The sequence below is a fragment of the Poecilia mexicana genome, unplaced genomic scaffold, assembly GCF_051168715.1.
Source record: "Poecilia mexicana isolate PSO_F unplaced genomic scaffold, ASM5116871v1 scaffold_20, whole genome shotgun sequence".
In the NCBI taxonomy this organism is placed as follows: Eukaryota; Metazoa; Chordata; class Actinopteri; order Cyprinodontiformes; family Poeciliidae; genus Poecilia; species Poecilia mexicana.
Window position 1 is genome coordinate 3,668,443 of NW_028263389.1, and position 15,398 is coordinate 3,683,840.

Below are 15,398 nucleotides of genomic sequence, written 5' to 3' on the forward strand. Positions count from 1 at the left end.
ATTGGTACTGAAAAAGATATGACGGCTCTAAGTCAAAACAAATATTACATGAGTAAAAAAAAAAACAAAACTTAATTTCAACAGAAAATGAGCCACTAAAAATTCATACTTACTGTCATGCTGGTCAAAATATTAACGATAAAAACATTTTCTGATAAGTGAACAAAATCCAGCCAACAATTTCTACTACATTACTAATGATTTGAAGCCACAGTTGCCACGGCATTTTAGTCACCCCTGCAGCATTTGTCAGGTACTGTCAACCACTGCATGAATTAGTTTGGTCCATATAAAATTAAAGTAATATGTGTTTTGGAAAGCAGCAGAGAAGATGCCATTAGGAACTGCTAAAAGACAGAGAATTTAACATTAGTAGCATATTGAATACGAATGAGACAATATGGATCTTTCTTCATAAAACAAAAGTGTGAAATGTATAGACTGGGCCTGCATTTCTTTAGTAAAATATGCCTCGAGTGTTCAGCAATGTACAGTTTTAACAGCTTCTTTGGCAGGGTTAAGAGCCTGGGTGCCAGGCTGAGGTTTATGGGAAGAAGTGAGGTTGGCATAAAGGGCTTCCTGGTCTGCTGAGGCGCTGTGAAGCCCACACCTGCTGTCAGAGACACTGAGAGCAGGCTGGACGAGGGCAGCAGCCCTGCCATCTGTTTCACGACAGCCAAAGTCACCCTGTGTGCAGGGGCTGGTGTCTGAGCACAAGTCTGTGAGTTTGTCTGCGACTGTGTGTTTGCTTAATGTATGTGAATGTAATCAGAGCTGTATTTTTAGTGCAGACTAAAGTCTGTCTTTTACCATCAGCTTCTAGACTCTATTGTGTTCTGAGTTTACTCTCAGGAAAAAGATGCCACAGACTCTTTTAGTATTATTATTTTACATAACACATAAAAAGAGAGAAAAACATCCAGAACTTTTTCTGTGTCTACCATAAAGCAGGAGCATGTAGCTTTTATAAAACCTTTATTTTCCACTTTTGTTAGAACTGTCCCTACGTCATGGCATAGTACGAGACAGATGATCTGTCTTCTTGCTCTGTCAGAAAAGGAGGAGGATCTTTGTATGTACTGCGACTTTAAATGTACAAAACACAGCAGATTCTCCAACGTCATTCTTTATAAAAAGGCAAAATTTTGATGTGATAACAAAGAGCACCTCATGATTTGATACCTTTTAGCACCAGTAACCTTCAGAAATAATCTCCAGTATGAATGTTGTGGACACAGTTTGGTTCACTATTCTTAAAAAACACTCCTATTAATTGTGTTCAAGGTTTGTGTGACATTTAAAGGTCCCAACACAGTTTGATAAATAACAAATAGAGTTGAATGTTGTGTGTTGTTGTAAGTTTGAGTTTAGGTTTAAAATCAATTGAAGTTGGTAAAGACCAAATTATGTTTATTATGTCGTAATGCGTAAGACTGAATGCAGGTGTACTTTTTACTTTTTTTTAATAATGTCTGGGTCTTTATAGATCAGGAACTTTCCATTTCTCATCAAAACCGCAAAAAGTACCTATTCTATTTGTCTGCATTTTGGACTGAAATAATCTGTTATTTCAATGAGTATGCAATTTGGAAGCAGAAATGAGGACTGTTAAAAGATCCTAAAAATGAGTGAAACTAGGCGTCCACAATACTTCTGAAAATCTCTAAAGAGAAAAATCTGTGAATAGAAAAAAAAAGAAAATGCAGTAAAAAGCAACTTCAAGGCAGCCTGCACTTCATAAGTTATTGTAGCAAAGTGAAAGAAGAGCTGTTTCACTTGATTACACTAAAAGAATTATACAAAGACTTCAACCATAAAACGTAAGAAAAAAAAACTTATATCAGAGAGCATCAGTAAGAGCCAAAGTTATATAAGTCCAGACAGAACATGGGATGCAAATTTGAGGTTTTAAATCCATTTAAAACGAATCAGCAGAGATATGCTTCATAAAATTTGTAATTAAAATCTGGTAAGTAGAGTCCAGAACGTTACTGACCACTTCTCGTGGCAGAAGTGTGTCCTCCTGACGAAGCACCAACAGGTTCACCATCCCGTCCATGGGCGTGGCTCGAAGCAGGGCTACCACTTCCTCCTGGCTCTTTCCATTCAGGTCCACTCCACTAACCTGCACAACAACATGTTCTACAGTCACTAACACAACCCAGGCCTTACAAACACAGTAGGAACCTGAACCGTGGTGTTACTCAGATGATTTAGTCTAGCTGAAAATCTGAATATTGTTCCAACTGATGATGTCGTAAAGAAAGCTGGAGTATAGACGCTAAATCACGGAGAACGTGTTTTAACACTCCATGAACTCTACAAAAAGATTGGAGATTGGTTGAAAGCCCGGCTTTACCTCCAACAGCCGATCTCCAGCTTTCAGTCGTCCATCTTGGATGGCAGCACCTCGAGGGAGAATGTTTTTTATGTAAATGGGAGCGCTTCCTCCAATAGGGACGTCTCTGGAGGTGATACTGAATCCGAGACCCTCTGGACCTGGTCAGATAGAGAAAAAAATAACACAGAAACGTAATGAAAAACATGAAAACTGGACAATATGTTTTAGGGACACACTATATGTCGGCACTAATATAAGTATTGGTCAATATGACTTAATGGGAAGTACTCCAGTGCTTTTGTTTACTATATTGTGTGTATGCTGTGGCTTCTCAAACCTTAAGTTGGTCATGGCAGATGGTTGTTCATAGGTCCTTCTGGAGGTTTCTTTATGTTAAAGGGAAGATTTTTCTCTCCACTGTTGCCACATGCATGTTCAGTACAAGGGATTGCTCCACAGCCAACGATATAATGCAAGCAATTGTCCACTGTCACTCAGTGTTCGTCCCAGAGAAATTAATAAAGCAAGTCAATGACGATTGCAATCTGCTAGGTTTCCTTAGATAGAAAACTTTCAACTGATTAAGATAATTAGCTAAACTTGATACATTGTAGAATCAATTTGAAATGTATGTAACTCGACTTGAAATCTATTGGTATGACTGAATGGATTTTTTTTTGTTGTTTTTTTGTAGAGTGCCTCAACATGTGTTATGATTTGACTCTGTATAACTTATAGCAATTGAATCGAATAAATCACTTTCAATCCATAGTATAATAAGAATGGAAAGTTCTTCTTCAGGTTTGTTGGAATCTTTTGTTGCCTTGGTAAGAAAATAAAAAAAAATGATTAAGTACTGATTAAATTTACTCAAGCCTTCTCAGTCTGGTAAAAGTTTAATAGGTGATCTGAATATTTTATTTTTACAGTAATGTGTGATCCATGAAAAGCCCGTTTTTTTAGGTTTACAGGCTAGCCTTTAAAATTTGTTAAACGTACATTCACATTTAGTCTGGCAAAAAGGGCAGACAAAGAACATAAAACCTCTCTCTGGTCTCAATTCAGTCTCAATTTCAATCAGTCAGTGTGATCAGAGAGACGGTTAGAAGTCCCTAAAGATCAACCTTGCTGTGTATTTCTGGCAGTCTGGTTGGCAAGTTGCGTTATGTTGGTTCAGTCGAGGCTTTTCAAACAGCAGTGATTAGTATTCATGTCAAACTAGCTGCTCATTTCACAGAGCTGTCAGCACCTCTGATAGTTCATCATGACCTACTTTCCCCCTCCCCTCATGTGTCTCTCCGGCAGTCTGTCGATCTGTCTGTCAGCCTGCTGACAGTGATGAGGTGATGAACAAGGAACACCAGGAGGAACAAACGAGGACGGCAACTTTCCTCCCGACTCCTTCACGCAAACAAACTTGCAGAAGGGTAAAGAGATTGCTTTTGGAGTGGGAAAGTTGAGCTGTTCAGGATAATGACGCTCTCTGATCTCTCCATCAGCGCCTCGTGATAACTGAGCGGACCGAAATAGCTGTCATTATTTATGCCGAGCATTAAATATGCAGTTTGTCTTCATGACTGCTCAACTTTTAATGCAAGGTCACATAGTTACTGTGAGAAGTTTGTCTCATTAGGGACATTTTTCAGCGCTTAAAAGTAAAGCAAATAAGTGCAGCTTTTGGTATTTTGGAACAAAAAGGTGACGTGGTTTCAAATATTTCATTCCATTGCTGGAGATATTATACACATATCTTTACAGTGGAATGATTATATAGTAGACAGATTGTCATAAACAAGAAACAGCCAGAACGCTGGTGTCACCGTGCAAAGCGGGTTGAACAAAGGATGTCTGTGTGTTTTTACTTTAAATTTAAACACTTGAGCTGCAGCCCTGGTCTACTCTCTTACTTGTTAGCTTAAACCTGCATCTCAATCCTGCCTTAAACTATTTTCTAAAAAGGGTCAAATTGAAAAAAAAAAATATAGTAAAAAGGCTGACATTCTTGCTGACAGTGAGTGTGTGGAAACTTCTTTCTTCTTTTCAAACTTCAACATGAAATTCTTTGTTGTGATTTCTTTACTCTAATCCTTCACGTTCCTACTTCCTGCCAGTCCAAGACGCAGCCTAATGAACAAAATCAAACTCCTCTCTCCGTCAGTAGATACTGTCATTAATGGACCAATCAGGCAATTAGGAGAACACATCACTAACAGGCCTTCAGTAATTAACCACTGGCGTCTTTATTTTTGGGTAACGGAAGACCAGGATAAAAGTAATTGTATCCCTTTCTAGATTAGTTAGAAATCCTGGCTCCAATAAGCCAATTAAACAGCAAACAGGAGGAGAGGCTGGGGGACATGACAACGACTTAATGGGCTGCGTATGTTGTTTTCAACAGAAGTATTTGATTAGGGCACTCTTGTTAATGTGCCATTCAAGATCTGCTCCTGCCACTTGGAACTCGGAGCCACTTAGGCTGAATCACAACAATTACATCGAGTCAACAACAAAACTACCACGGCCCCCGTCTGAAAGCGCATTAGCAGAAAGAATGTCTGATGGTAATTAAATGGAGATGTCAAAATGATTTCTGGGCATGTTTCTACAATTTTTCTGATACAATAACATGTTGGCTAGAATTTGTTTTTAGTTACGCTTTTGGACGTGGCTGTGAGTTTACAGTGGAGGCAGTTCCATTCAGTGAAGTCCTGAATAAATAAACTATAATTTAGGCTTTGGATTTATAGAGTTGCTAAAGATAGACAGACCAGTGCTGTTTCGCCACTGCGCCCCACTCATGCTTAAATCACACTTATTTTTGTGGGTAAAAAAGGCAGAGAAAGTTTATAATGTTGTAACAAATAGAGAGTCTGCCAATGAACTGGGCTGCCAGTTGTCAGAAATCCTTGCCAAACATATTAGAGCAGCTTGCAACTTCATTTCCCTTGAGTTTGCCCCATTTATCTGCCACTGTTGCCCCCACTGCTGTACAATTCCCTGAAGCTCACTGCACTCCAGACTCTTCCAGCTTTCAGCTAAACATCTGCTCATTACAGCCAACTTACAGAGGAGGAGAGGCGGCAAGGGTATGTCACCTCAACACCGGTTCGCTTTAACACAAGGCTGATCAAACCGAATTGATCAACCTCGGATACCTAAGAGTTAACCATTAGTTATCCGTAATAGCTAACTATTACGGACTGGTGTGTAGTCTGCAGGTGTGCAATGTAATAATTTGCAGGTATTGAACTAAAAACAAACACACTTCTATCCAGTCATTCAGTCAGATCTTACCTTTCTTCAGCTGGATGTTGAAGCTGCGTCCTTTTTTCTTTAGGTAGGAGCTGTTGGACGGAGTCGTGCTTATTCTGCGCTGCAGGGAGGGGGAAGGCGCTGAGGGGGTCCTGGAGATTATGGGGTGAGGTACAGCATGGGGTAAGGTGGCAAACCGCCGACTTGGTTCTGGGGTGCTTCCTGCCAGAGGACCTTGGTGACTGCAGGTGAAAACCATTAAACAATTTCTAGTGAATTATTGATCAAAGGAAAGGAAAACTTTTCAACAAAGATGTGGAAAACCAAGGTGACGAGGCTAATGTTCACATTTCTCATCTGGTTGCGGTTGAAATGTGTCCATTGCGTAAAGCTTATGTTGTAAAATATTTAGACTTAGAACCAGATTTAATATGAAATAAATGAATAATTAGTTCATACAGATTACATGAATGGCTTGGGAATATCAGTCAGTTGCACTAAGAGTTTTATTCAAAACAGGAAATTGAACTGTGAGGTTTTGCTTTAAACTGTAGTTGTCTCAGGAGTTTCCTTCTTTTATTTTTCTGTTTGTTTCTCTGATTGGTCCTCTGCAGTGTCTGTTCAGCTGCTACTTTTTTCTGTGCTTCACTTATTAAATGTTCAGAAACGAAAACCAGCATCTTCATGATCATTTCTGAAGCTCTCGTCTCTACAGCCTATACTGAAAACAATTATTTTGTGTGCAATAAAGTAGGACACCATTGATTTTCCTGTATAAAGCAGACCCAGAGGACTCAACATTTAAAGTGCTTCTGATCAAAGTACCTAAAAGTAAAGTATTTAACAGTGTTCACTTAACCTGCTATAAAGTTCTTGCTTTGTACAACATTTTACTTTTATATCAGACAGTAACTCCAAACAGAAACACTACGCGTGTTTCGGTTCCACCATGTTTCTCATGTGGATAATCATCGTCTTCTCAGAAAATGACCGTCAAATGACCATAAAATGAAAATGTTATGATGGTTATATGATTCATTAAACACAGTTTGTCTAAAGTACAGAGGCATTTTTGAGATCGGAGCCATTAGCGTCAGCCTCCGGGACAGACTGGACCTGGATTTACATTAAAACGAAAACGTTGAGAGAGTAAACAGCTGCTGGGAAAAGGGGTTAAGTACATTTAACCCTGAACTAGCCTTTCAACAAGATGTCTCGGGTTGAAAACAGGACTTTTCTGTTTTAACATAGCACATTTTAACTTTGATGGATTTTGTATTAAGACATCATTGGAGAGTCGATAACTGTTGCAATGAAATCTGTAATGATTCATCGCAATTAGATCTACAGAGAGTGTATTGAGCATTTTTTATTAGAGTTTTGTATTTAATTCCATTCTGGATGTCACACTCATGTGTTAAGGCAGAGTGTAAGACTCACTCCTGGTTGACGGCCGCTTGTTGCCCAGATCTGGACGGCGTCCCTGAGTCCAGACTCGACCGGTCCCCTGGGTGCTGGGAGTCTTGGCTGAAGCGGACCCTGGTTGACTGGGGTGAGCTGAGCTCGTTCTGGACCGATAGTATTTCATACTGTCTCTTCATGGAGGCAGGAACCACATGGAAAAGAATGACCGGGCAACGCATCGCCTGCCTGAAAATGTTCTGAGCTCTGGAAGAAGAGGAAGACAGAAATACATTAACTTTAACATGATAAGAGGTACTGTTGGGCTTTGCTGATATATAGAGATATATAGAGAAAGCTGCAGTGTGTTGCATGTTGTAGAGTGATGCAGAGAGTTGAGAGTAGCACAGCTAATCACGGGGGGAACTTTATATAGCGGTAGAAGACAGACATTACATTATCTGTAATAACCAGCATCAGCACATGCTGGGTGAAGAGTGCATCAGTGATGAATGATTACCCAGAATTCCCTCTGTTCAAAGTTCACTCGAATGAGAGTCCCACTTTATAATCTGCGTGAGTCTCTGAATTGAGAGGACATGCTTTGGCTCAACAAACCAGAGAGCAGAGAAGATGAATTGTGCACGGCGGAGGATGTGCAGAAAATAAAACCACCGAGTAAGCAAGCACAAATTGTTCTTTGCAAACAAAATATAACAATAAAAGCACACAGGTGGTCACAAAGCATGATCAGTGAGATAAGTAAGTCAAATGACTTCAGACGGAATCTCAGTTTTACACACAGAGGTAACCGTCTTGTCAGGTTTATCAGTCAATTCCTGGTGCAGGGTGTCTGCAAGTTTCAGCAAGTCAAATTTAAGAATTTTTAAGACCTTTTTAATGCCACCTTGACAGAAATTTAAGACAAAAAAAATAGATGTCGCGGATGGTTGGGAGATCCTGCTGTATTACAATCAAGATTAGCATAAATTATGAAAATTCTGGGGGCGTTTGTGGCTCTTGGTGGTGGTTTTGTGCAGCTCACACTGAATATGGTTTTCTACATTGTGTCTAACTTAAACATTTCTTGCACAGCATGCATTGTATGAGTTGGTAACGAAAGTGAGTCAGTAGTAAAAATGAACATCGTCCAATCAACTGGTGATAAATTTGCACTTAGCCATGATAGATGCAAAATAAAACAGCTAGTTAGTTTGCTAGCTAGCAAAAGTATATCAGCAACCAGACAGACTAAATGCCACGACAAACATTCAGCCCTATGATTAACGCATTTGAGGTCAACTCACATTTTTAAAAATAAATTTTTAAGGCATTCATTTTAGATATATGAAATTAAGACTTTTTAAGGATAAATTGTCACCCTGTTTATTCACAGCCCTTTATGGAAGAGTGGGAAGAAGGAAGACTTTTGAAATAAAGCAAAAACCTCACTTTTAAAGTTTGGCAATAGCCTTGTAAGAGACAAAGCAAGCAAAGAACAAAAGTTAATGTTTAATTTCAACTCTGACAAATAATCCTATTTATTTTTGGTTTTGGTCGTGTTTTGTTTTGGATATTTAAAATATATTCCACTTCCAGAGTCAAGTGTTCTCTACAAAATTAAAATGTGTTGCTTTTGAAAGGGCATTACTACGTCATTATCAATATATATTACTTGACAATGATCTCAGCAATAGCAATAATTAGTGGGAAATCATGCAGCAAAACTTTTATGTACGGCGCACTTCCGATTTTTATGTGTAAAAAAAATGGGAATGTATCATTTTTCATTCGATTTCATGTTCAAAACTTTTGTGTGTGTATATCACATAAAATCCTTTGATTCAGAGACTGAATGATGGGTTATTTTGTGTTTGTAAAATCCTTAAATGTCTGTGGATGGATGGATGGTTATCAGAATAACTGAGTAAGGTTCATTGGATTTGATTGTACTTTTTTTAAAACGTAGTTGGCTTGGATTGGGAAAGTTATTGGTTCAATTCCAGGTTTTGTTATGTCACAGACAGATGTTCCCTTGGGCAAGACACATAGCTTGATGATTTGTGTATGAGTTTGTGAAAATTATGACCCTTACTATAAAAACATTTTCAGTGGTTGATGTGTCTAGAAAAGCTCTATTTAACAATCTGTTTACCATTTTAAATAAATAGACGTTTCAGGTTACAGCATCATAAAACACAAAAATGTTGAGCAAGGCAGCTTAGGAAAGAGCCAGGCATTGGCACAGAGGGCCAGAAGCATAATTTGATGACTGAATGCAGATATTTAGACCTCCCATAATCTCAGCAACACCATACCTAACCTGCCGTAATTACAAGTGCTTAAAAATGCTTTGAGTTCTTTATTCATGCAATGTCACAAAGGCAAACGCCTGAATGCAGCACCAAAGCCTCTTCTGCAGGATTTGGACTCTCTCACGTCTTTATTCTTATGGTAATTTACAAAAATCAGTCACAAACTCACACTGAGTGCTGATGGCTGGATAAGTAGGTGTGTGCCTGCGTGTGCGAGTAATGCATGTGTTTATATCCAAATGTTCCCACACGCTCATATACGCTACCGACGCTCTAGCAATCAACCTCTGCGCGAGCCTGATTGAATAATAAATTACCCCCATCAATGCATCATTACATTCAGTTAGATTAAGCTCCTCAAAATATTTACCCATGCAAAACAATCCAAGAAGATTAGACTATCACTTTAAATTGTCACTCTCTGTGGCACGCAATCATGACAGAGTGGGGAGGGGCAGACGGAGCAGGGCAGGGAAGTTTAGCTCCATTATCTCGTTTTCATGCAGAATCACCCAAAACAAGGGCATGTCGGTGATTGGATGGGACCCTGAGTAACATGAGTGTCTTGTGGATTTGGTTTATTTAAGCCTCTTTCACAGTAGAGCAAGTCTGGAAGGACTAACAATAGCACTGAACATTTTGTAGAACCACCTTTCACTGCAATTACAGCTGAATGTCTGTTGGGTTATGTCACTACCAACTTTGAACTGCTTAGTAGCACAATCTGCCACATTGTTTGTGTTCAGTCAAATTGTGAAAACACCAATTTTCAAATCCTCCAAAGAGTTCTAGATGGAATTTAAGTTTGTATATTAACTAAGGATGTGTTCAAAAAGTAGGCAAATGCGACCAAAATGCAATTTTTTTCCCCATTTGCGACTTTTTCACAATAGTCTGAACGGCTCAATTCTGATGTTTTCATCCAAAAAACATAAAATAAAATCAGACTTGTGTCATTTCCATATGTAGAGCTAAATCTCAGTTTTCTGGAGTCTGAACAATCATGTTGTAGTTTGTCTGACTTTTATTGTCGTTGACGTAAAAAGCCAGATGTGGTAAATCTGGACGTAAACAATGGCTTAACATTATAATTCTGAACTTCTGGAAGAAGTCTGTGTCACTGTAGCACATCACAGACCACCGGCCCCTGGTCTGACCATGTATCCTAACAAACAGCTCTATAGAAGTCGCAGTCAGTGCTCCACAAAAGTTCATTGCTACTAGTTGTACGTTCTTTCTAAGATCCTCCTGTATTTAGCTCCCCATCAACTCTAAGCAGTTTATCCGTTTCTCTTGGTAACACAGTGTATTATTTTGTTGACAGCAACTTCAGTTTTCTTCACCTTATTCCACATGGAAAACTTTAATGGAGAGTTTTTAAGGCTTCCTTTCAGTAAGGCCGTTCTTCGTACCACTCTTCCATAAAGGTGACTTCAGATAGTCTTGGTCTATAATCTTGGTAGCGTTCCAGTTGTTATGAATATTCTCTTTCTGTACAATTAAAAATTCTAAAATCTCCTACACCTTAGCCTTCATTAGACAAAAATCAGTTCCTCTGGTTTCTGAGAAGAAATAGAGAAGAAGGGAACCCCAAGGACGCCGAGCTCCTTGGTGTCATTGAATCCGTGTGTCAGCACAAGTTTAAGTATGTGAGTCCACACATTCAGCCTCGTGAGTGAGAGCGAAGGTGGCTTTGGGTAAATGGAAGTGGAGGAGTGCCAGACTTATATCTTCCTCCCACTTTAGGAAATGAAGGGCAGCAATGAATCGCTGGAAATGGATCCAGAGGAGAACGCGGGCGGTGTTAGATCAGAGGCCAAAGCAGAGCCGAGGCACCGCAGGTCAACGAGAGCCATTACAGCGGGTCCAACAAGTCGGCAATATCTCCAGCTGTACCACAGGCTTTGCATTCTGCCGCTCGACAGCGATGCGGTTCACTCACCAGCTACAAATGATAATAATGAAGGTGTGTGTTTAAACATCTGAAGGCACAACAGCGCTGATAAAACAGGGGAGGGGGGGAGTGTTCGGAACTAAGAGGTCGCGAGCGCCAATTAAAGCCAGTGAGCATTCGTCTTGTGTGCTGCTGCACTAAATGCGTGCTACGCCCATCGCTATCAGCAGCTTACTGTTCGAAGCGCAGGTTGCGAATGTCTCCCTGATTAATCCTGACGATGCAGTCGTTTTCCTGGAAGAGACGCTCGTGCTCAGCTTTTCCTCCGGGCTCCAAACGCTTCACCAGCAAGCCCTGAGTCCTGCAAATGAGCATATTACAGATTAGTACCTAATGGACATCTTTTAAATATTAAGAGGGGGGGGAAAAAAAACTACAGAGATTATAAAATGCAAGTCAACAGATTTTGCAGCTGAATCAAAATGTCAGGGTAATAGCACACACAAGTCAAAACATTAATTAGTTAAAGGTATGTAATGGAGATTTTCAACATTTTAAGACAAATGTATGTCTTAATAGCAGAAAGTAATGCAGGATTTTGTGTTTGTGAATTATTATTATAATTATGAAACTTATCTTTAATGCCTGACTGAATTTTTTCTAAGGAACTTTGACGTATTTTATTGAGATTTTTTGAGTGCAGGTTTTTGGAGTGAGTGAAGCTGAATCAGCATTTTGTAGCACAACGATCAGCTGTGAAAACGGCTTCAGGTGTTTTAGGTTACGTCTGTACCATGATAGATTCAGACATTGAATTCTTCATCCTGTTTTCACCCCACCTCTTTGTTGTTGTTAAGGCAAAAACAAGACTATTTTCTGAAGGTGATCATTTTTAACACATATCTTACACTCTATGCTTAAGCTATGTGCTTAATAATCAAACATTTGCCCAATTTGATCTCTGGTTGGATGTGTATGTTTGTTGTTTTGCTGGAAGGTCAAGTTTTACCTCTGTGTCACGTCTCCTGCAGCATCAAACAGGTTTTCTGCCATGATTGTTCTGTTTTCAGCTCACCTCCATTTTTCCATCTACTCTTTTTTCCTTCAGTTTGAAAGTGTGACTCTGCCACCATCATGTTTTACAGTGGAGAAACATGTTCGGTTTGATGCTGTGTTCACTTCACACATCATACAGAGCAGTTAGCATGCAGGCTGAAAAGTTTAGCACTTTATTTTGGGTGATCAGAGTAAAGAGATCAGAATACAAAATGCAGGAAATGCTTTATATAAGTTAAAAAAAAAATATTGAATTTCTGTTCCTCTTCTCAACTATGCACTTTGTGTCAGTAAATCACATAACCTCTAAAAAAAGGTAATATTTGTTGTAATGGGACAAAATGAAAAAAGTAAGGGTTCTGAATATGCAAATAGACTAACAAGGATACTTTTAGCCCTACTTATTGACAGAAAAATTATACATTTCATATTTTAGGCTGGAATAAAATTTTATCGACATCTGGAAAGACGCTGCAGCTGGAACTTGATTCTCAGCTCCTGTCTGTCTTTTCCTTTGCACATTCTTTATGTGTGTGCAGGTCTGGGAGAGTGACGGGCAGGTTTGTCTGAAATAATCCAAACCACAAACTAGGAGATCATCTTTGGCTTTGAGGGAAATGCTACAGCTTCCTTCCCTGGAGCTTAAAGGCAAGAAGCTGGAAGTGAACTAAATACCCAGAGAGTTTTACTGCAGCGCCATCCCAGCAATCCCTTCAAAAAAAAAAAAAAAAAAAAAAGAGAGACCTTTACCTTCAAATACTTCCTCCTTTTATTGCTCTTGGAATAAATACATCTGTCTGCACCTTTGGGCTCTACTGATAACTCCAGCTAACGTGAAATTGACTGGAAGGCCTGAGGTTCTTTTATCTTTGTTTTGTTCTAAGGATGTCTTTCGATTAAACCGAAGATTGATAAAATACCAGGTGAAAAACAATGACGCATTCATCTAAAAAAAAAAAAAAAAAGTAATCAACTAACGCTGCTGTGAACCTTCGGACGATTCGGCATTGTTTCAGTTCCGAGCCCGGTTCATGGCGGACGTCAAGTGTAGATTTAAAGAGCTCTTTAGCATTTGAGTCAAACAGGACTACTTTCAGAACATTACAGTAATTGACTGCATAACGTGGACATCCACGCTCACGCCACAGACTCGTCTCAGCCGATCAGCGGGGGGTAAGCAGTTCAGCCATAAATTGAAACGAGGATCAACCAATGGCCTGTGCCTCTCCCCCCCCCCTTAGCCTTAAGATGCCGCCTCATCTTAAGGCTGCTGCGCTCGGAGTAATTGCGGGAACCGTTGAGACAGAGATGACTTTGCTTTATTTCCAGGCTGTTGGCTTGGAAAGAAAAAGAGTTGCCCTGTAGAAAAATTACAGCGTGGACGCACTCAAGATGACTGTTGATCTGCTAACAGGGAGTTTTAAGTCGATCGGCGATCGGTATTCAAAGCTGCAGCAGGCGACAGCGGGGATAAAGCAGCATCTTGTAGAGATTTATGGAAGATGATTTCATGTAAGCACTGCTATTGTGTTGACTGTGTAACACAGAATGTACATTGTAGCGATTCCTTCACATCTCTGTGGTTTTTTTATAATCTCATCAGTGATTTTCAGAAACTTCCACAGTAAATTTGAACAAAGTCTTAGAAGCTTGAGCTGTTTCCACTGAAAATCTCACCTTAAAATGTCTCAATCTGCATCAAGCGTCTGTGCTAGAAGGCCAAGTTTCCCTATGTGCGTCTGTGTCTCTTACTAATCTCCATTGATGTGTGTACATCTTACTACTGCTAGGCCCCACTTCCAAGACAATATGAATCTGTGTCTAACAACAACAGCAACTCACGATTTACATCGTCTCGCGGATCGGCAGTAATCTGAAGGAGGCCACCTGCTCTCATCAACTGCCGTTAATCAAATAATACTCCAATCAAGATCATTTCTGCACGGCAATTATGTCCTCTATTTGTTTACAATTGAAACTGGTCATGGAATTAGAAGTTCATTAGGCACAAAATTTGTCTGGAAGAGGCGTGCGGGTTTGTGTAAAGAGACGATTTATGTGTGTGAATGTCTGACGGCTTGCATAGGGAAAGACAGACGGCTTGTGGGGAAAACAACTCCACAGGTCCATATTTCTCACAAAGTGATTGGATGTAAGTTCATTTTCAGGTGAGGATCAGTGCATATGGATGTGCGTGTGTGTGTGTGTGTGTGTGTGTGTGTGTGTGTGTGTGTGTGTGTAAGAGAGATACTGTCAGCTGGAGTGACAGAGTCTCTAAGCTCTCTCCTGCAGCTGTCTGCCCCCCCACCCACCACCCCGGATCTCGTTTTATGTCGGTGCAGTGGAGCAGAATGTGGACAGCCGACGCTGGAGTGCCCACAGTTCCTTGTTTGTTGCCTGTCTGTTTTTTTTTTCGTTCTTTTTGTTTTCCCCGCTTGCTGTCTGACCCCTCTGGCCCTGGTCTAGACACTAATGACAGCCCACTGAGCTTAATGCCTCCTGTCCTAGCATACAGCAAACAGGAAAGAACTGGGCCAGTCCATTAGCATCAACCCACTGGCTAGACGAAAGTCTTATTATGGCTGAAATTAATTGAAGTCTGTGGTGGCTATTAGTATCAAGCTAAAGCTGATGGAAAGGAGACCAATACAATGACTTTACTGGAATACAAGGGGAGCTTTGAGGGATAATTAGTCTGTCAAGGTGGATATGGACTTTATTCAAGCAATATTGCTCACGATTTTGAACGCTTCTATTTTTAAACGCAGGTTATCCACCCTTTCTGGCCGAGAGAAACTCCAAGTGTCAGAGCTGCAGGGTGAGTTAGCAAGAAGTCAGAGCTAAATATAGCTTTCTGACACTAATAAACAGCAACAAGATTACTGTCTCCAGTGCTCAATGACAGCCAATGTCCCCCGCCCCACCTCTTCAGATGTCCTCCCAGTTCTTCCCCATGCCCTGTCTTTGCCCCTCGTCCTTCTTCCCCAGTGCTGAGTGGCCACATTCACCTTGGAGGTGGGCCAGTCTGTTGGCATTCAGCAGGGGTCTGTGTTTTACACAGGCTTTTAGTTTGATTACATCTGGACACTTTCTTGTGTCCTTTAGATTTTTTTTTTTTTTAAGGAAAAACCATAAACTG

General features: G+C 40.1%; 1 protein-coding gene across 2 annotated transcripts in view; it reads right to left on the minus strand.

Annotated features, from left to right (window-relative positions):
- LOC106931385 (partitioning defective 3 homolog) overlaps nt 1-15,398 on the minus strand; it is a 389,759-nt gene that overhangs the window by 211,633 nt on the left and 162,728 nt on the right. For both annotated transcript variants that reach the window (XM_088001335.1, XM_088001334.1), the window contains 5 exons: nt 11,439-11,564; nt 7,034-7,261; nt 5,636-5,835; nt 2,360-2,499; nt 1,997-2,125 (listed from right to left, as the gene is read on the minus strand). In XM_088001335.1, the coding sequence (XP_087857461.1) occupies nt 1,997-2,125; nt 2,360-2,499; nt 5,636-5,835; nt 7,034-7,261; nt 11,439-11,564 (823 nt within the window). The remainder of the gene's footprint in view (nt 1-1,996; nt 2,126-2,359; nt 2,500-5,635; nt 5,836-7,033; nt 7,262-11,438; nt 11,565-15,398) is intronic.